The sequence below is a fragment of the Balaenoptera physalus genome (genome assembly GCF_965194825.1).
Source record: "Balaenoptera physalus genome assembly, chromosome: 9".
In the NCBI taxonomy this organism is placed as follows: Eukaryota; Metazoa; Chordata; class Mammalia; order Artiodactyla; family Balaenopteridae; genus Balaenoptera; species Balaenoptera physalus.
This window is the reverse complement of record NC_138888.1, coordinates 40,608,064-40,630,386: the sequence shown is the minus strand read 5'-3', so window position 1 is coordinate 40,630,386 and position 22,323 is coordinate 40,608,064. Positions and strand designations below refer to the sequence as shown.

Below are 22,323 nucleotides of genomic sequence, written 5' to 3'. Positions count from 1 at the left end.
TTATACTGCAAAAAGTTGTTATAAATAAAAAGATACTATTTTTGTTGCACTTCTAGACAAGACACTGTGTCAGACACTTAAAGGAATTGAAGATAGGTCAGGCACACATACCTTTAAGGAACTTCAACTAGTAAGAAAGAGGTAAACACACAAATAATGATTCCACAAAGAAAAAGATATATTTCTACCAGAAGAATAATACAGAAACTGCAAACAAATTCAAAGCAGAATCATCTACTTGTAGGTGATCCAAAAAGCTTCCATTTGGACAGACATCAAGGATAAATACCTGACAAGTAAAGATGGGGCACAAGGAGGGAGAAGGTATCATTTCAAGTAGCAACATCAACAATGTGAGGAAAGGGAAAGCTTGGGGACATGCACATTTATGAATGTGACTGAACAAGGGGCATTCCCAGTCTTGAAATTTAGCTTTACATTTGTATAATTTTGCATTTTACAAAAGCACTATGTCACAAAATATGAAATAATAAAACAGTTTTCTTTAATCCTGCTTTCATGGTGGGGGTAAATATATTCAGAGGATTATCCATGTTAGCCCACTTGCTGACACAGTATAGTACAATAATCACTGATATGCAGAATGACAACCCCAAGGAAAAAAAGGTAAATCATTAAAGATGAAGGGTACTTCTTAAAGCACGAAAATTACTAAAATACAATAAAGTTTTTTTTACCAAAGAATAAAATTGGTCAAAAAGTTAGAACATGTGATTTTCTGTTCATTTAAAAAGAAAGAATATATATTTGAATTTTGATTTTCCTTCCAATCTCAGTTACCCAAACTCTAATCAACAAATATATATTTCTAACTACATTTAATTTTTTGTATTCTAGTTAAGCTTATTATTTTTACTCTAGAGATCTGTATATTTTATTTAGCAACCTGCTCACAAATTCCTTCATTAATCAACCAATCCCTTAGTGTCTATAAATACGCAACTTCAAAAAGCACCGCTCTTAATTAGATCAGAATGAATAAGCTTTGAAATACAAAATTTGTACCCAAATAATTACTTAACCACCTATACCTACTTAAAAGTTGTTCTCATAGTTCATAATTAGCAATAGAACGGCAAATAATATAAACAAAGCAATGATACACACTTCTTAAGGCACAAAATGATTAGCTCACATAAGGAGCCATTAAAAAGGCATTTTTACATTAGATAAATTTAAGAAACATACTAACATTACTACTCAGAAATAATGCAGTAGTTCTTATTAGGTAAACCTGCTACATGTATGCAGTTTCAAATTGATAAACATGTATCAAACTGTTAAAGAGATGCCAAAATGATAAAGAGGTACCAAATTGATATAGTGGGGCCTTAGGTATTATAAGTTTTTCCCCACAGTTTTTAGTAGTCCATTCTTAAAGGTTATATGTTAGCAATTTAATAAATGATTGGAGATATAAGACAATATACATCATATTAATCAAGACTAGAATGACACAAGGAACTCTCAGGAACATATTGCTCCCTGGCTTGAATTATTAAAAAAAATAGAAAGAATGGATTGTTGAGCTTATAGTAAATATTTAAGTAACTACTTCCAAGCAGAATTAAACATTTTCTGTTTCAAAATTCTCAGAAGTGTTTTAGGTACATACACAGTAAGAACTAGAATTGGCACCGAAAGAATTGGCTTTTCCACTACAGGCAATTCCTCTGTTATATTTAGACTTCTTATTAAACTTCAGGAAATTTAAAATTCAGCAGGCAGAGTAACCTGATGCAAGTAGATGTAATAAATGACATAAAGTCTCTTCAAAATAAGTATAAAGGCACATATCATAATGTCAAGAACTATATTGTCTAGTTAAAAGAAAAAGACCTCCAGTAGGACAAATCCAAAGGAATGCTAGGATAGTTTACTATTAAAAAATCTATCAACATGTCCTATAAACAGGTCAAATAAGTTCCAAGATCAAGATAATCTTAACAATAAAGGAACTTGACAAAATTCAACATTCTCACTTGATTAAAAGAAAGAAGTCAAAATTCAATACCTTACATAGACTAGAAAGATTCTTCCATAGCATGACAGGGAAAAATACTCTCCATAAATAGTTACTACTTAATGGTGAAATGCTGGATGATCTCCCAGTAATCATTCAAGTCTAAAACAAGTAAGTCACTATTACTTAGTATTATAGTGGAAAATTTTCCAAAAATTTTTTGTTGAAGTATAGTTGACTTAAAATGTTATATTAGTTTCAGGTGTATAACACAGTAATTTGATATTTTTACAGATTATACTCCATATAAAGTTATTCTACAATACTGACTATATTTCCTATGCTGTAACATTTCATACTTAGTCGTGTGCACTTCTTAATCCCCTTCACCTATTTTGCCGCTCCACTCAACCCTCTCCCCTCTCTGGTAACTACTAGATTGTTCTCTGTATCTGTGAGTCTGCTTCTGATTTGTTATATATGCACCTGAATGTTCATATTCAGCACTATTTATGATAGCCAAGATATGGAAGCAAAATAAGTGTCCATCAACAGATAAACTGGATAGAAGAAGATGTGGTGTATGTGTGTGTGTGTGTATATATATATATATACACATACATACACAACGGAATATTATTCAGCCATGAAAAAGAATAAAATTTTGCCATTTGGGACAACATGGGATGGACCTGGAGGGTGTTATGCTTAATGAAAAATTACATAATTTAAAAAAGAATGAAGCAGAAATAAAGTACATTAAAAGGTTGGAGGAAAAAATTAACAAAAATCTAGAAAAAACATATAACCAAATCAACATACAGAAGCTAATGACTTTACTAGTTATTAATAATAACCAAAGAGAAAATAAAACTGAAAAAGAGATCAAGCTAAACTAATTAGAAATATCTGTGAGAAATGTACTACACCTCTTTGGAAAAAGCTTTACAACTTTAGTAAAATGTAACATAAAGAAAATAAATGTCAAAACTTACCATGTTCCTAGATAGGAAGGTTGAGTACAGTGAGGATCTATAGTTTAACATAATAGCAATCTAAGTTTCAAACTCAAATGCCCACTTTGAACTGGGAAAAATAACCTTAAAGTGCACATAGAGGAACCATTAGGTAGAAATAGCTAAACTAACTTTTTAAGGACAGAGTTAGGAAGGAAATGATAGCCTTACTCTTATCCGACTTTAAGACACAATATAAAGTTACAATAAGTAAAATACAATAGTAACTAAGTAAATAGCCAATATATTACAAAAGTAAATATGTAAAATATTTATTACTCAAGAATTGAAGAGATTTGGAGAGTGGTAGTTACTTTTAAAGACTATTTACAAGTTAAAAGGAAACACTAAGACAGGTGGGCAATTAATAAAAAGATACATCTAGTTAACAAAGCTATGGAATTATAATCAACCATATTAATGTTTAAAAAACTCCCCAAACCCCCCAAATTTTAAAAATTTAGCAATTAGTTTTGAAAAAGCCAAATACGCAGTCCTGAAGAACAGACAGTCTCTTCATTTTTCTTAGAATAAAAATCAAAACAATTTGATAATATGCATCAAGAGCCTTAAAAGTGTTCATATCTTTTTGATTAAGTATTTCTACCTTCTGGGACTCTGACCTAAAGATTCTAAAATTAGAAAAAAGGTTTAAGTTCTACAATATTAAATTTGAGCCTGATAACATAGTGAAGAAACAATCCACACTCCACCAATGAAGGACTAACTATGTACAGGAGGGAGACATCTGGGGCTACTGCATATGACCACATTTCCAATTCCAGGCCCTCAAAAAACCATTAAACCTTCCCAGTACCCCAAAAGCAGAGACAAGAACGCTTACTGTTAGATAAGATACAGTACCTCATATACCAGATACACAGTGGTGATAAGAATTCTTGCCCTTAGTTACCCTACTTAATCCTTACAGAAGCCTTATGAAGGAGATATTATCATTGCCATTAAAAATGCAAATGGTGGGCTTCCCTGGTGGCGCAGTGGTTGAGAATCTGCCTGCCAATGCAGGGGACACGGGTTCGAACCCTGGTCTGGGAAGATCCCACATGCCACGGAGCAACTAGGCCCGTGACCCACAACTACTGAGCCTGCGCGTCTGGAGCCTGTGCTCCGCAACGAGAGGCCGCGATAGTGAGAGGCCCGCGCACCGTGATGAAGAGTGGCCCCCGCTTGCCGCAACTAGAGAAAGCCCTCGCACAGAAACGAAGACCCAACACAGCCAAAAAAAAAAATAATAATAAAAAATAATAATAATAATCAGTGTTTTAAAAAAAAAAAATGCAAATGGTAATCAAAAGAAAGCTGGAGTACCAATTCTCACATCAGACAAAATAGACTTTAAAATAAAGACTATTACAAGAGACAAAGAAGGACACTACATAATGATCAAGGGATCAATCCAAGAAGAAGATAATAACAATTGTAAATATTTATGCACCCAACATAGGAGCACCTCAATACATAAGGCAAATGCTAACAGCCATAAAAGGGGAAATTGACAGCAACACAATCATAGTAGGGGACTTTAAAACCCCACTTTCACCAATGGACAGACCATCCAAAATGAAAACAAACAAGGAAACATAAGCTTTAAATGACACATTAAACAAGATGGACTTAATTGATATTTATAGGACATTCCACCAAAAAAACAACAGACTAAACTTTCTTCTCAAGTGCTCAAGGAAAATTCTCCAGGATAGATCATATCTTGGGTCACAAATCAAGCCCTGGTAAATTGAAGAAAACTGAAATCGTATCAAGTATCTTTTCCAACCACAACACTATGAGACTAGATATCAATTACAGGAAAAAATCTGTAACAAATACAAACACATGTAGGCTAAACAATACACTACTAAATAACCAAGACGTCACTGAAGAAATCAAAGAGGAAATCGAAAAATACCTAGAAACAAATGACAATGAAAACACAAGGACCCAAAACCTACGGGATGCAGCAAAAGCAGTTCTAAGAGGGAAGTTTATAGCAACACAATCCTACCTCAAGAAACATCTCCAATCAACAACCTAACCTTACACCTAAAGCAAATAGAGAAAGAAGAACAAAAAACCCCCAAAGTTAGCAGAAGGAAAGATATCATAAAGATCAGATTAGAAATAAATGAAAAAGAAATGAAGGAAACAATAGCAAAGATCAATAAAACTAAAAGCTGGTTCTTTGAGAAGATAAAGAAAATTGATAAACCATCAGCCAGACTCATCAAGAAAAAAAGGGAGAAGACTCAAATCAACAGAATTAGAAATGAAAAAGGAGAAGTAACAACTGACACTACAGAAATACAAAGAATCATGATACACTACTATAAGCAACTATATGCCAATAAGGTGGACAACCTGGAAGAAATGGACAAATCCTTAGAAGAGCACAATCTTCCGAGACTGAACCAGGAAGAAACAGAAAATATAAACAGACCAATCACAAGCACTGAAATTGAAACTGTGATTAAAAATCTTCCAACAAACAAAAGCCCACCACCAGATGGCTTCACAGGCGAATTCTATCAACATTTAGAGAAGAGCTAACACATATCCTTCTCAAACTCTTCCAAAATATAGCAGAGGGAGGAACACTCCCAAACTCATTCTGCGAGGCCACCATCACCGATACCAAAACCAGACAAAGATGTCACAAAGAAAGAAAACTACAGGCCAATATCACTGATGAACAAACATGCAAAAATCCTCAGCAACATACTAGCAAACAGAATCCAACAGCACATTAAAAGGATCATACACCTTGATCAAGTGGGGTTTATCCCATGGATGCAAGGATTCTTCAGTATACTCAAATCAATCAATGTGATACACCGTATTAACAAATTGAAGGAGAAAAACCATAGGATAATCTCAATAGACGCAGAAAAAGCTTTTGACAAAATTCAACACCCATTTATGATAAAACCGCTCCAGAAAGTAGGCATAGAGGGAACCTACCTCAACATAATAAAGGCCATATATGACAAACCCACAGCCCACATTGTTCTCAATGGTGAAAAACTGAAACCATTTCCACTAAGATCAGGAACAGGACAAGGTTGCCCACTCTCACCACTATTACTCAACATAGTTTTGGAACTTTTAGCCACAGCCATCAGAGAAGAAAAAGAAATAAAAGGAATCCAAATTGGAAAAGAAGAAGTAAAACTGTCACTGTCTGTAGATGACATTGATACTATACACAGAGAATCCTAAAGATGTTACCAGAAAACTACTAGAGCTAATCAATGAATTTGGTAAAGTAGCAGGATACAAAATTAATGCACAGAACACTCTTGCATTCCTATACACTGACGATGAAAAATTTGCAAGAGAAATTAAGGAAACACTCCCCTTTACCACAGCAACAAAAAGAATAAAATACCCAGGAATAAACCTACCTAAGGAGACAAAAGACTTGTATGCAGAAAACTATAAGACACTGATGAAAGAAATTAAAGATGAGACAAACAGATAGAGAGATATACCACGTTCTTATATTGGAAGAATCAACATTGTGAAAATGACTATACTTACCCAAAGAAATCTACAGATTCAATGCAATCCCTATCAAACTACCGATGGCATTTTTCACAGAACTAGAACAAAAAATTTCACAATTTGTATGGAATACACAAAAGACCCTGAATAGCCAAAGCAATCTTGAGAACGAAAAATGAAGCTGGAGGAATCAGGTTCCCGGGCTTCAGACTATACTACAAAGCTACAGTAATCAAGACAGTATGGTACTGGCACAAAAACAGAAATATAGATCAATGTTACAGGATAGAAAGCCCAGAGATAAACCCATGCACAGTATGTACACCTTATCTTTGATAAAGGAGGCAAGAATATACAGTGGAGAAAAGACAGCCTCTTCAGTAAGTGGTGCTGGGAAAACTGGACAACTACATGTAAAAGAATGAAATTAGAACACTCCCTAATACCATACACAAAAATAAACTCAAAATGGATTAAGACCTAAATGTAAGGCCAGACACTCTAAAACTCTTAGAGGAAAACATAGGCAGAACACTCTATGACATCAATCACAGCAAGATCCTTTTTGACCCACCTCCTAGAGAAATGGAAATAAAAACAAACATAAAGAAATGGGACCTAATGAAACTTAAAAGCCTTTGCACAGCAAAGGAAACCATAAACAAGACAAAAAGACAAGCCTCAGAATGGGAGAAAATATTTGTAAACGAAGCAACTGACAAAGGATTAATCTCCAAAATATACAAGCAGTTCATGCAGCTCAATATCAAAAAAACAAACAACCCAATCCAAAAATGGGCAGAAGACCTAAACAGACATTTCTCCAAAGAAGATAGACAAATTGGCAACAAACACATGAAAGGATGCTCAACATCACTAATCATTAGAGAAATGCAAATCAAAACTACAATGAGATACCACCTCACACCAGTCAGAATGGCCATCATCAAAAAGTCTACAAACAATAAATGCTGGAGAAGGTGTGGAGAAAAGGGAACCCTCTTGCACTGTTGGTGGGAATGTAAATTGATACAGCCACTATGGAGAACAGTATGGAGGTTCCTTCAAAAACTAAAAATAGAACTACCATATGACCCAGCAATCTCACTACTGGGCATACCTGGAGAAAACCGTAATTCAAAAAGAGTGATGTACCACAATGTTCAGTGCAGCATTATCTACAATAGCCAGGACATGGAAGCAACCTAACTGTCCATCGACAGATGAATGGATAAAGAAGATGTGGTACATATATACAACAGAATATTACTTAGCCATAAAAAGAAACGAAATTGAGTTATTTGTAGTGAGGTGGATGGACCTAGAGGCTGTCATACAGAGTGAAGTAAGTCAGAAAGAGAAAAACAAATACCATATGCTAACACATATATGTGGAATTAGAAAAAAAAAAAAGGTTCTGAAGAACCTAGGGGCAGGGCAGGAATAAAGATGCAGACGTAGAGAATGGACTTGAAGACTTGGGGAAGGGGAAGGGTAAGATGGACGGAGGGAGAGAGTGGCGTGGACATATATACACTACCAAATGTAAAAATAGATAGCCAGTGGGAAGCAGCAGCATAGCACAGGGAGATCAACTTGGTGCTTTGTGACCATCTAGAGGGGTGGGATAGGGCGGGTGAGAGGGAAGCGTAAGAGGGAGGGGATATGGGGACATATGTGTACGTATAGCTGATTCACTTTGTTATATAGCAGAAACTAACACACCATTGTAAAGCAATTATACTCCAATAAAGATGTTAAAAAAAAATAGCTACATGTCATAGACTTTCAGAATGTCTATGTCTTGAATAGCTGAAACAGAACTCAACATCTGTGAATGCCAGGGATCTACTATAAAGCAAACCTATATGTTATAAAAGACCTAGGGGAAAAAAGCCAGTTTAAAGATTTAAACACATAGAGATGTATGACTACTTACAAAAATGACGTGAGTAATTTCAATGTATTTTCTATATTTGATGAGAATGTAATTTTCTTTAAATACATTGAGATCTGGGAGTTGAAGAAATACTATTTCCTATGGATTACCTGTGATGGTGCAAAACCAGACATGTGAAAAGCTGAAAATACAAGTGGCACTTCTGCTTTCAGTAGCATTTCAACATAGTGAGTGCTGCAAAAATATACTGGATGAATGCCAGATTCTATGGTGTCAATAGGTAGGTACCTCTGCATAAAAGAGAAAAATTGAGAATTAATGAATATGCAGCTAATTTAAAACCAATCAAATTCATCTAAATCTTTTGCTCTAAATTGCTACTTCAAAATTACCATGGTGGCATAACAAGCTACTGTAAATTTTATGTAAGTTAAAAAGTTAGAACATTAAACACTATAGAAAGTTTAAAACTCAATAAAGGCAGTATGATATACCTTCCTTCCAAGATAAAGGAATAAAATTAACACTTTGTAATTGTGACAAATTCAATCCCTTATGGAATAATGGAGATGGATGTTGCATGAAAGAATAAATACATGGATGAGTACATGAGTAATAAATGCTTTACATTTTAAAACTAAGTATATTTCAATATGCTTACATATCCTTGGATTTAGTCAATGACTCTAAAACATCAAAAAGGTTTATTTAGTTTGTCAGCTCTTGGTATTTGCTTAATCCGCTTTTTCTAAGTTAACGTTAAATAACCCAAATCTAAGCTCTAGTTACTAATAAGTGAAATTGGGAAATCCATAAGAAATTCGTATCTAAAACTGTGATGCATTCCCATCAAAGTACTCAGGCTATCTATCTACAAATATATAAAATTTATTTCATGTATTTTTATATTTATTTATATGTCTATGTATATATTATATATATTATATATGTATAGATACATATACACATATATTTACAAAATTGCATTGCATTTTTCAGCCGTTTCTTCATAAAGTCGGTTATTTTTTCAATTTAGTTCTTGGGTACAATTTATCATGAATGCTCAATGTTTTAATGAGTGTTACTTTAAACCCAACATCTAACCACAATAAATTTTTTAAACAAAGAATAAACCTGAAGATGTAATTCTGTTTCAAGAAAAACTATTAGACTAGCTATTATATCCTATAGACTTATAATAAACATTGATACTCAAATTAGATCTGACTTCTAGAGAGCCATTTTAACGTTTTTACCTTTAATGGGCAACTTAAACTTTTTTAATAAAAGAAAGTTAATACTTTAAAATCAAAAATCAAACTCATATATAACAATTACATAAGAGTTAAAATAAGGAGGATTTTTTCAAACTTTATACTGCTAAACCATTTTTAAGGATTTAGGTTTGAGTAATATATGAAAATTTCTGAAATCAGTGAGTTGATTTATCAGTAGTTTTTGTGTTTTATCATTCATTATGATAAATGGTTTACCATTTCACATTGTAGAAATATATATTTGTGGGAACATACAGGTACAAATATATATTTTATGATAGGTTCTTAGGGAGATATCTCACTACACAAAAAAATTAATGTTATATACTGACGACTGAAGACATACATAGCATATTAAATGAACATCTTGTAGTCAACTTCAGATGGATGTGCAAAGAAAATTACTTTTATTAAGTAGTTAAGAATAATAATATGAACTGAATGAGAATTAGTATCCTTTGATTTATCTTCTTTTGTTGAATACACAATGTTTCACTAATTACTATTTGTAGAGTAGAATTAATGAATCTAATAAATATATGTAAAAGCAAAATAAATCAACTTATACAAATGTAATACTTTAATTTTCGATGCAAACTTAGCTAATAATTTTCTGAATATATATATAATAGTGTAAGAATTGTATATATTGGAAATATTTCTTACACAGTGTTCTCTAATTTGTATTAAAAACAACATATTTAGAATAGGTTTGTATAGAGATGGAGATAATAGACTAATTAATTACCTTCTCAAAGAAAATAAAACATTATTATATAATGGATTCCCAAAGATAAGGCAAGAATTCTTCTACTCTTATGAATTACACTCTGTTGGAAGAAATTATGCCATAAATTTTGGTAACCAACACAGCTCCTACCGCCAAGCCCTGCATAGAGTAGCTACTCAACAAATTGACTGAATGACAACAACATATTAATGATTGCACACTGTAATCACAGGAAACTTTCTTATAATAAAAGTTTTGTTAATTGGCCTATTTTTATTTCATAACTTTAATTTACAGTAAATGGTATTCATAAAACCAAATCAATAATGACAGCTCTGAGTCACATGAATATAACAAGGAATCTTCTGAATCATCAAATTATAAATTATGTTTGTTATACTTTTAGTGTTTTGATATATTTTGGTTAGTCATAACTCTTGGAAAGGATGGTAACACTTAATAAAAGGTAACTCTAAATAAAATTCAGAATATAGGATGAAGCAGACCACATATAGGATCACAGCATTTAATAGATCACCTAAGTAACATATACACTACACCAGTATCATGCAAAAAATTATGAGTAAAAAATTATCAGTACCAAAATGTTCATGTTATGCCACTTCTTAGAGTATCTGGCTTTAATGATTAAAAATGAAAGATATGTGCTTAAAGAAATGAAACACAGTAAGCAGTCTTAGTTGTTTTCTTCCACTAGAGGTAGTTCTGATGAGTCATTCTATTCCTGACACTAAGAAAAATTTATGGAAATTAAATAGAAAGATCCTATTAGAAAAGACAAACTCTCCAAACCAATCCAAACTGATCCAATCCAATCCAGTCCAGTCCCCCACTCTAGGGTTCTGTGCGCAGAGAACAGGCCGTGTTTCACTGGCAGTGCTGCAGTGACTGTGTGTTTCACTGGCAGTGCTGCAGTGACTGTGTGTTTCACTGGCAGTGCTGCAGTGACTGTGTGTTTCACTGGCAGTGCTGCAGTGACTGTGTGTTTCACTGGCAGTGCTGCAGTGACTGTGTGTTTCACTGGCAGTGCTGCAGTGACTGTGTGCTTCACTGGCAGTGCTGCAGTGACTGTGTGCAGCATGCGCATCATGCACATCGTGCAGAGGGGTGAATAGAAAACTCTGGAGGTATCTTTTTAAACTTTGATTCTATAATTCTAAAAAACAAATCTTTCTCCTCTCAGGGGAAAAAAAAAAAACACATAGGAAAATGGAATCTTCAAATATGATTAAGATTTAAAGTCACGTGTAAGAAAGGGAAGGGGTTTTGACACCTGTCCTCTTTCCAGCAAGTGACTGGTTACATGACTTACTATTGCTAATGCCCTGCAAATGGGTTACAAACGTGCCACGACATGCTAATGGTTGTAAAATTTAAATCAAATGAATATTTCAATGTTATTAGAATTTTAAACTCCAAACTTCCCGTGTTAGGTAATTATTACTTTATTTTATGAAGAGGAAGATACAGATATTCGCACACGCTCTTATTTTATCTATATAAATAATATAATGTATATAAAGTAAGTGTCCCATGATACCTTCCTGTTGAACTACAGTACTTCATTTGAATGCCACTTCAGCCTGGTTTATCATCAATGGAGTTTTGGTTTTATGTGCATTAAAATACTTCCGTTTTTATTTCAATTTAATTTGTTCTCTTTCATATGTTTCTAACAGAGAAGGCATATATGACTGTAACTTTTATTATAATTATTGTTTGAGATTAGGTATTCCTCCATGGAAATAACTGATTTCTTGATTTTTCTTAATCTATATTTATTAACAGCTTTGATGTTAACAATTAGTCAAACTGATTCTTGATGAAATTCCATAAAAAATGATTATTTTATCATTCAGGAAGGATTTTCTTAAGGACAAATAAAATTGGAAGATAATTTAATTAAATCAGTACATTAAAGAGTTCTTCTGGTCTAAACAGCTTAAGGACACATTTTTCAAATTATTTTTATCTCACAATAATAGTAATAGTTTATAAAATTTTGAGAACTTCAAATTAATATTTCATTATGTCCTATACTGTTTATCCTAGGCCAAATTTTTAAATCTTTTTGATGCAATTTGCTTACAACACTTTTACGAATGTAGAGGAGCTCTCTTAAATACATTTTCTAAAGTAATAAAAAAGCCTACTGTCCCTTACAAATTTCTATTTAAATATTAATTCATACATCAGCACATTTACTGAATAATTATGAAGGGACATAGTTTGGGACATGTCAGCGGACAAAACCCTGCCCTCAGAGAGCTTATGTTTAAGTGTATAAATAATAAACAAATACATAAATTAAGAAGCATAGTGGGAATTGATGTAGGCTATGGAACAAAAGGAAAAAAATAGAACAGGGTAATGAGGTAGGGGAATGGGGGACTGGGGGAACAGGTTGAAGCTTTTTTGAGGTTGATTACAAAAATGTGGTATTGTGCTAAAGATGGTGGACAAGGCTGTGTTATTAATTGCTAAAGCTAAAGTGTCTTTAACATGTCTTGTGGCAACTGCAGATTTGCTTATTTTGTCAACCTGCATAGAAAGTGTCAGTGTAATGTCTGAGACCAATGGAACAAGCATAATAGAAAAGGACCACTTTTTAAGTAATATATTAAGTCTATTACTGCAAGCACTAACAAGGAAAGTGGCATAGCAAGAACACCAATCCAAAAGATTATTAAATCAAAAACATTTAAACTATGGAGTACTGACTATACGGACATTAGTAACTGCACTTAGCTAACAGTTCTAGATAGAATCCTTGAAGAGGAATGTTTAGCAGAATGTTATTTGCTTTACAAAGAAACAGTAAAACAAACTACTGGTAATAAAATATTCAACTTGGTATATTTGTACTTGAAAAGGAAAAAAAAAATGATACTACAGAAGGCACTGCATGAGTCTTCACTGATGATATAGCTGCACCAACAGAAAGGTGTCAAGGTTTTACATCAAGAGCTCATTCTAAAACCCCTGGGTAATAAGTCACTCCATTCCATTCACAGATCTATATTCCATATTAAATTGATGCTATCAAAATGGTAAGTCTAATAAACTCAAAGCTGCTAGAGTCCTGCCTGATTTCAGTTTTATAGGAAGAAATGCTAGTGGAGCACATCACTCTTGTTGTGTTAAAAATAAAATAATGTGTGAGAAAACTAGGTTTATAGCATCAAAGCAGAAATGCAACTTTACAAAATTATGGTTAAAAACAGTTCATTGGTGATGTCTGACTGTGTCACACTCTGAACACTAAAGTAGAATACTTAAGACTAGTGGCATGTAGGTATCATTTTAAAATACTTGACATGAAAATGTGTGATAGACTTAAAATCCATACTTATTATCAAAAGAATTTTTAACATTACATTTGTAAATGAAAGAGTGAAAGACCTTTAGGATATTTTAAACCTTCATGTACAATTTAAAGAATTGTTCAAACTCTGGTTAACAGAAGGAAAACAGTTCCATTGATTGGAGAAAAGCTAGTACATAGCTTTTTGCCTTTTGTTTCCTCCTGTTCACATGAGCAAATTTCTCATTATGGTGAAGTATTATTCAGGAATTACATACAGCTATTTCAAGCATAAAATCATAAAATTTCAATATTTAATGTATTCCTTGGTGCTTTCTTTTCTTTATCACAAATACATATTGCAAAAGCATGTCAGAAATGCTTTCATTTAACTTGACATAGATACTCTCTAGCCCCCTTTACAACTTATCCTTGGGTGCCATGTAATTCTGTTGTCCAAGTACAACAAACATGTCATGGAAAAGGTTTGGGAAGCATTAGCATGGCTTATTTTAATGGATAGTTTCCCCAAGTTGGAGGTCTTAAATGCACTAAGTACATAAGTAAAACAAAATACAGAAACTTTAATAAATTGAGGGATGCACTTACCTTTAAACTTGGATCTCATGGAACTAGTAAAATCTTTAAAAATACACTATACTACCTTAATCAAAACTCATCATAGATTTCCAAAATGTATATATAGTGTGCTTTTCCTCTATGCAATATGGATACAATTTCAACTTATTATTTTCTCATACTATAATTTAACCAGAGATTCTTTCTAACAAAGCAAGAATAAAAATATCCATTCAATAGTTTTCTCTTTATATATGAAATTTTATAGTTTACTAAATGACAAGTTTAAAATTTAATAATGCACCTATTATCACTAATCTTTCATTCAGTTACCATTAGGTAAGACAGAAAGTATTCGAGAAAATGCCAAATCTGTATCTTCAGAAGGAATTACTGAAAATTGCATTCAGATAGAAAATGAATATTGAGTACATAGAGCACTCTACAAATAAAATAATAAGATCCTAATGAATTTAAATAGGATTTTCCTTAAAATTTAAAATACTCCTTTAAAAATAGACTAAAAAGTCTTACAGAAATATGTAGTCTTGGCAACCAAAGGAAAGCAGAAGTCAGAAGCCTGGAGAACTGCTGAAGAAATCGGAATGTTTTGTCTTTGTCCCCCAACATTATTATGAACAAAGAAGATACAAACCAGTCATGGCCAGTGTAACTTCCCTGCAAGCAGACTGAAAAGCACAGTTAAGGAACTTTTATAATAGTTTATCTTAACATGGTGAGATATAAGAACTCCATAAATATTCATTTCCAGAATCTCTATCAGGAAAGAGATATTAAGGATACTTAGTCCTCATTTTGTCGTCAACCAATTTATAAGCTATTGATATAAAATCAAACTTTATTAATAAAAGAAATCACTTGCACAGTGACTATTTTAATGTACCATGTGCGCTGACACACCCAGTGGAGGCCAACAGCACCAGCAACCGGAGGAAAAACTATCTGTTCCGTGGAAACACACTGTTCAAGTCACTAACACAATAGTACCATCCTTTCTCTAGTTTAGGTTATCTGCCAAATTATTAGCATAATCAAGTATAAAAAAAAAAATCCACACATTTTGAGAATTCAGTAATGCAAAAGATCTGTATACACTTTTTTCTTAAAGTCAAACCCTATTTCTGAAAGATAACCAATTCAAATAAAATAAATGCATGTTTTATTCTTATTCTAGGTTTACTAAATCTAGAGTATTATTCTGACTTACTAAACCGATTTTTAAAACTTCCTTATATATAACTGAAAATACATTCTAATAACTTTATTCATTTAAGATTCAACTAATAAAATTTAATAATTACTACTCAGTCTAATAAAGTACATATTTAAAATATAGAATAAAATACCATAAAGGTATATTGCTACAAATCACCAATATAGGTTAAAGTATTATTTTCCTATAAATGTATTAAAGTACCCCATCAAAGAATTCTGAAAAACATACGAAGAGAGTTCAAGTACTGTCAATTATTCGAAAAGGATATGAAGAGAAGATTTTACAGAAGCTTGCTGCTGTTTCAGGAATCTCTCACAATGCTTTAAAACCAAGGTAAGATCATTTTCTGCACCATCTCTTAACAGGTTGAGGAACTTGCCATACCTGTAAAAGCCCAGAAAACATACAAAATGAAAAAATGTCAGGCCCTGCATTGTAAATTCATTTTTTAACATTCATCAAAGTGTAGTTCTCTTGAGATCTCATGGTTTTAAGTTTTCAAATTTCTACTTTTAGCATGACTATGTTATACAGAGCACTTATGAAAGAATAACACTCAATATATGTACCTGATTATTATGATCTATTGGAATTAGCAGTATTCATCTGGTAAATACAATAACTTTAAAGGAAAATGAAATGGTAGTGAAAGAACAAAACATGGATACTACAGATGAGTAGTAGAATATAAGCATTTTTTCCTGAACTTAACCTAAAACATGGAACGTTCATAGGCTACATTGACATAATGTTAAGTTTAGAAGCAATTTTAGAGTTCATATAGTCCAATGGTTCTATATAAGGGTGGCACTTCCCCCAGGGGCTAGTTTGGAAATTTATGGGAGTGCTTTTGATTGTCATAGTGACTGGGGGACTACTGATAGTTGCTGAGTAAGGGCCAGAAGGTTAGACATGGGACAGTTAGTCCTGCACAGTAACAACCTGTAAATGTCCTGCCTGTCATTTGCATAGATGAAAAATCTATTTATAATTATCTGAAACTAATTCTGTTTCATATAAATCATAAAATATTAGTCATATCTTTTATTATACACTGAATGAAACCATGTGTAAGTTGGGGAAAGATAGTTCTTTTGCTTTGCTTGAAGCCTTACTAAGACTTGTTCACCATTTTGCAAAGTCACTTTGCCAGTGGCAACCCTCTTGTAATATTTGATGCACCAAAATAAAATCAGTCTCTAGTCGTAGCTGCCACAGCTACAATGATTCTAAATGTGTGCCAGCTATGTCTCACTACTGGCACCATAGTAGTATACAAACATTTCATTATAAATCACTTTGTTTATTTCTTAACAGTAAGACATTATGTTGAATTAAAAAAACATATGTGACTAGACTGCTCATATTATCTACGGTTTCCATTTCAGAATGGAAATAGGTCATTACAATATAAAAGGCGGGTATAGGGTCACCAAACATAATCAATGGGTTATATACCCTATGTGATATAGGTGGGTGAGCTGGAATTACTATCATAGTTTTTGTTATAATGCTATGGATTTACACAGTCCTTTTTATTTTTATTGTTATTATTATTATATATATTTTTTGCTATGTTGGGTCTTCGTTGCTGCACGCGGGCTTTCTGTAGTTGTGGTGAGCAGGAGCTACTCTTCGTTGCGCTGCGTGGGCTTCTCATTGCGGTGGCTTCTCTTGTTGTGGAGCACGGGCTCTAGGTGCATGGGCTTCAGTAGTTGTGGCACGCGGGCTCTAGAGCGCAGGCTCAGTAGTTGTGGCTCACGGGCTTAGTTGCTCCGCAGCATGTGGGATCTTCCCAGACCAGGCCTCAAACCCATGTCCCCTGCATCGGCAGGTAGATTCTTAACCACTGCATCACCAGGGAAGCCCCAAACAGTCTTTTTTAAAAGCTTTCACATGCATCTTTTTTACACTTGATTCTGAAGATGACCCAATGAAGTAGATAGAATGGGACTATCAAGATTCCCATGTAATAATCAAGAAAAAGAGGAGTTCAGGGACACAGACCTTAACTCCCAGTCTGTTCCGCTTGTCCATTTCTTTTGAAAATTATAATTTCAGTACAAAAAATTCAAACTACTATAATTCATTTATTCATTTTAACTTCTGCATCTATCATTAAGGTACTTTTTACTCATAACTATATCCTGACAATAAAAACTAAACATATTTTAGAAAATGGTATGATTGTGCTACCAATGTGCTGATTTTTAAAATGTTATTTTTGGAAAAAACCTGACAGTCATAGAGACTTAAATACATTGTAATTAGCCTATGAAGTAGTAATGAACTGTAACTGATTTACCTGTAAGGGTAATTTAATCATGTGTCAATATCCTCAAAACAAAGTTACTATTTTCTGAATGACAAACTCTGCATTTAAAGCATACAAAATAGTTGATTGTTAAATTAAATACTATTAAGCACATATCAGCTAGACAAAACAAATTCTAGAAATGCACAGGGAGATATTTCCCTATAATATACCTGACAGTCATTTTAACGCCAAGCTGTTGCACAGATGAAAGACTTTCATTCTTCACATTTGCATCAGTAGCTATAAACAACAGAACACTGGGTTATAAAAATGTATAAAACTCTGCATAATAATCACATTTTAATTGAAAATTGATGAAAGCAATATTTTTACATATTTTAATGTAAATTTTGAAAACACACTGATGAATCCTGTTCTTTTAAGAGCTGTCAGTTATATTTTTCAAAGGAATTAACAGGAAACTTTTTACAAAATAACTTTTCTCCTAAAAAAAGCATTTAAAAGTATATTAAGTACAAAACAAATAATCATAGTTTTAAAGCAATCTACTTTTACTTGGTTTTCAGGACACAAATGCTGTTAACACAAAAATGGTCTAGAATACTGTACTTTCATCAAGCAATGCATATATAAGATTTTGAATTACAAATACAGATAAGTATGTCTGTTTACTGCTTAAAGATTTACACGTGAGTGTCAGGAAGGAATAATTGATATTATTCTACGTATAACGTACAGCAATGTACGAGGGTGGACTGAACAAGTTTCTTCCTGCAGGCAGATTTTCTCTGTGAGGTAGGAAGTGTGATCATCTACCAAAAGTGAAGGGGTTGTACAGTACAGAGGACTACAGGAGAGACTGAAAGTTTGGATTAGTCTTTGACAACACTGGATGACCAAATTAAGCATGAACACTCAAAAGCATCACTAGATAACAAGGGGGATCTAGCTGAAACTTTCAATTATTGCCGAAGAAACTATAGCGTGTGCATAGTGTGTGTGCAGATATACACACACACAAATAAGGAAACTGTCCAAAATCACAGAGTTATCTAGTGATAGGGAGGGGCAAAAGCTAGGTTTTCTGAATTCTGTATCAGCAGTTTTTCTCCCATTACACACTGGTACATCTCATATTATTAACAATATACCTACTTAACGCATGAATTTATTCATTCCTTTTAATAAATCCCTTCTTATAAAGTGTGGAGCACCACGCTAGAATCTATGAGGGATAAAAGATAAATCATACACCATGCCCTAAAAGAACTTTGCCTGTAGTGTCAGAGAAAAAGTTTGTATATAGATAACTCTGATAAAGATGTTTTAAAGCACAAAGTGGAACAAGAGTGGTACAGATAAAGAATTACATGAATTCATAAGAGGAAGAGATTGGGAAGAAGTGGCATTTAAACTGAACCTTAAAATATGGGTAGCGTTGAGATCTGCAGAGATAGGGAAGAACAAAGTAAACATCACGGTTAACAAACATCTACTCTTTAAAGCAACAATAATTCATCTTTCAGCACTCTTGGTAAAGGTAACCTACTTCTCCTAGTTTGCCTAGGACTTGCATGGTTTTAGCACTTAGTCTCATGCCCCAGGAACCCCTCACAGTCCCAGGCAAACCAGGCTGGTTGGTCACCTATCTAGCCTAGAGGGGTGATTTCTTAAAGAAAAATAAATAAAAATTTTAAAAGATAGGTGTCAGTTAATTTCTTGATAAGCTACATCTGAGTTTTACTTATTTAGATCAGAATACGATCTTAGCAATATTGCTGAATTTCACCTATAATGATAGCAATTAAGCTATAGTTCATATAGCTTAGAATTAATTCCTTGCTATTCATAACTCTTACTCTGCTAACAGATGTACCTTCTGTCCCTATGGAAGAAGGATAGCGGTTTTGTCCTTCTCCTAGCAACAGGCTGAGCAATGTCTTCTCCAGATTTTTCAAACTAGCGTGAAGATGGTATTCCCCCACAATGCCCTCACCGTTAACTACAGGGCTATGAGGTACTCTGTGTCTCCAGTAGAGAAAAATGAATCCAATATATTCAATACAAGGAAAGGGAGAGACATAGAAAGGAGACAAATTGCTAAGGACAGATTTACCCTATTATTGAATACTATGAGCCAATGATTCTGCCTCTTTTTCTGCTTAGACAAAAAAAGAAAAAAAGAAAAAAGTCTGATCTGGGTTTCTATCACTTGGTACTAAAACATATACCACAAATTATTCTCACTCACAAAATAATGACCAATATTTAAAAACTATTAATCATCATTCATATGCTCACCATAATTCCAAGTTCTTAGTTTCCTAAGTTTAAATAATGTAAAACTTTAGTGCTGTAGTGTCAGTGACATTGGCTGATTTTGCAAAATTTCAATAGTTTCAATAAAATAAACATTGACTTTATATATTGCTATAGCCATGGAACAGACCTACTTATCAACTATCATAATGTGATATAATGACAAAAGTGATTTTATAAGCTACTACCAGAACAATTTTAAGTTAGATTAGATGATAACACTTAGAATGCAGTACACATAAAATTAGTTTATTAAGCATAAGAAATATCTTTGTTAATATGTAGATTTGTGTGCTTAAGATAATACTTATGTTTCCCTTCTGGAAAGCAGAATACATATAGATATCTTAACAATAGAGGAGAAGTATGCAGTGGGCTAAGAGTGCTAAGAATGGGCATTCCCAATGTCATGAATTCTATAGATCAGAGTACCTTCTACCATTACAGTAAAGAATGGAATAAAGTCAAGAATCAAGATGAGAGAATTTGCCCAAAAAGACTATGACACTGAATATTTACATAAGGTTCAGGTTCTTAGTTCTTCGCCATGGAAGAATAGAGTCTTTCCAGAGTGGCCTAGCTGTCGGCCTGAGATGACAGATAAGTTTCCTGATGTTGTAGGAATAATTTCCCAAGTCCATTCCCTCTAAAAGCTTATGATTCTGTACCTTCAGAGTAAAAACTTAACTCTGCACATTTCAACAGATAATGTTTTCCAATTGTGGTTGTATATCAAAATCCTCTGAGGAGCATTTTAAAAGTAAAAATAAATACTCCAAACTACTGAACAAGATTGTGGAAGGTGACTGTTCAGTCATTTGTTTTTTTAGAAGACCTCTACAGCTTACTTCTTGTGCAGTGAAGTTGAGATCCCCACTTAAAGGAATAAAACTGAACTTTAGAGAAAGTTATAATTGGACAGTGATACCTTGCTCCACACATTTCACTTTAAAGGAGGTATCAGTTAAATCTCCAAAAAGACTTTTAAAGGAGAATATATGAGGTATTAAGCAGACCAAAACAAATATCAAATATCCACTCAAAAAATCACTAATATGATACAGATGTAGGTGACTAGAGAGTGAATAAAATTCCGTTAGAAAAAGAAGAAATGAAAAGTTTCTTGCAGCAGTAATGAAGTCAGAAAATGGTTTACAGGTATATATTAAAAAAGAGGCTTCATATTTAAATTTCTATTTGACATTCAATATGACAACCTGACAAGTAGAAATGGATCTTGGACTACAAAAGTTCAGTGAAATAATCTTTGTTACATTTAATCTGGACTAAATACAATTTATGAAGCAGAAATTAAAATCTTCAGAAATAAAATTGATGGAGCAAAATGATTAAGTAAAATTCAATGATAAAAATGGATGTTTTCAGGGGACTCTGATGCATCACTGGTAACCAGTGATTTACTGAAATGTGCACAATAGTGTGTGGGATATGTAATAAGTGCTTAACAAACACTGAGTGAATGAATGAGTAGATGAACGAATAAATGAACAAACATCCAATGAACAACAAAAATTGTGCTTTACATATCAACTAGAAGCAAGGTGGAGATGGAAACAGATATGAACTTAAAAATTTTTTCTGGGGCTTTCCTGCTGGCACAGTGGTTAAGAACCCACCTGCCAGTGCAGAGGACATGGGTTTGAGCCTTGGTCTGGGAAGATCCCACATGCCGAGGAGCAACTAAGCCCGTGCGCCCCAACTACTGAGCCTGTGCTCTAGAGCCTGCGAGCCACAACTACTGAAGCCCACGTGCCTAGAGCCCGTGCTCTGCAACAAGAGAAGCCACCGCAATGAGAAGCCAGTGCACTGCAAAGTAGAATAGCCCCCGCTTGCCGCAACTAGAGAAAGCCAGCATGGAGCAACGAAGACCCAATGCAGCCATAAATAAATAAACAAACAAACATTTTTCTGTATATTGAAATCAAGAAACAAAAGGATACCCCAGAGTCACTGTGAAGCATAATAAAATAAGTTACTGAATAAAGGTCAACCAAACAATGACAACTGTAGCATCAGACTTACCCTACTTACACAACAATGCCTAATTCAATCTCAGCATTAACTATTTGCAATAACCAATCATTTTAATTATAAATATAATAGTCTCAAAACAAAATGAGTTGAAAAAATTAACTGAA

The 22,323-nt window shown here is 33.5% G+C and overlaps 1 protein-coding gene across 3 annotated transcripts in view; it reads right to left on the bottom strand.

The window, feature by feature from the left end:
* Positions 1-22,323, bottom strand: part of TBC1D32 (TBC1 domain family member 32) — a 197,285-nt gene that overhangs the window by 16,214 nt on the left and 158,748 nt on the right. For all 3 annotated transcript variants that reach the window (XM_082474446.1, XM_082474447.1, XM_082474448.1), the window contains 4 exons: positions 18,055-18,124; positions 15,836-15,951; positions 14,865-15,019; positions 8,569-8,709 (listed from right to left, as the gene is read on the bottom strand). In XM_082474446.1, the coding sequence (XP_082330572.1) occupies positions 8,569-8,709; positions 14,865-15,019; positions 15,836-15,951; positions 18,055-18,124 (482 nt within the window). The remainder of the gene's footprint in view (positions 1-8,568; positions 8,710-14,864; positions 15,020-15,835; positions 15,952-18,054; positions 18,125-22,323) is intronic.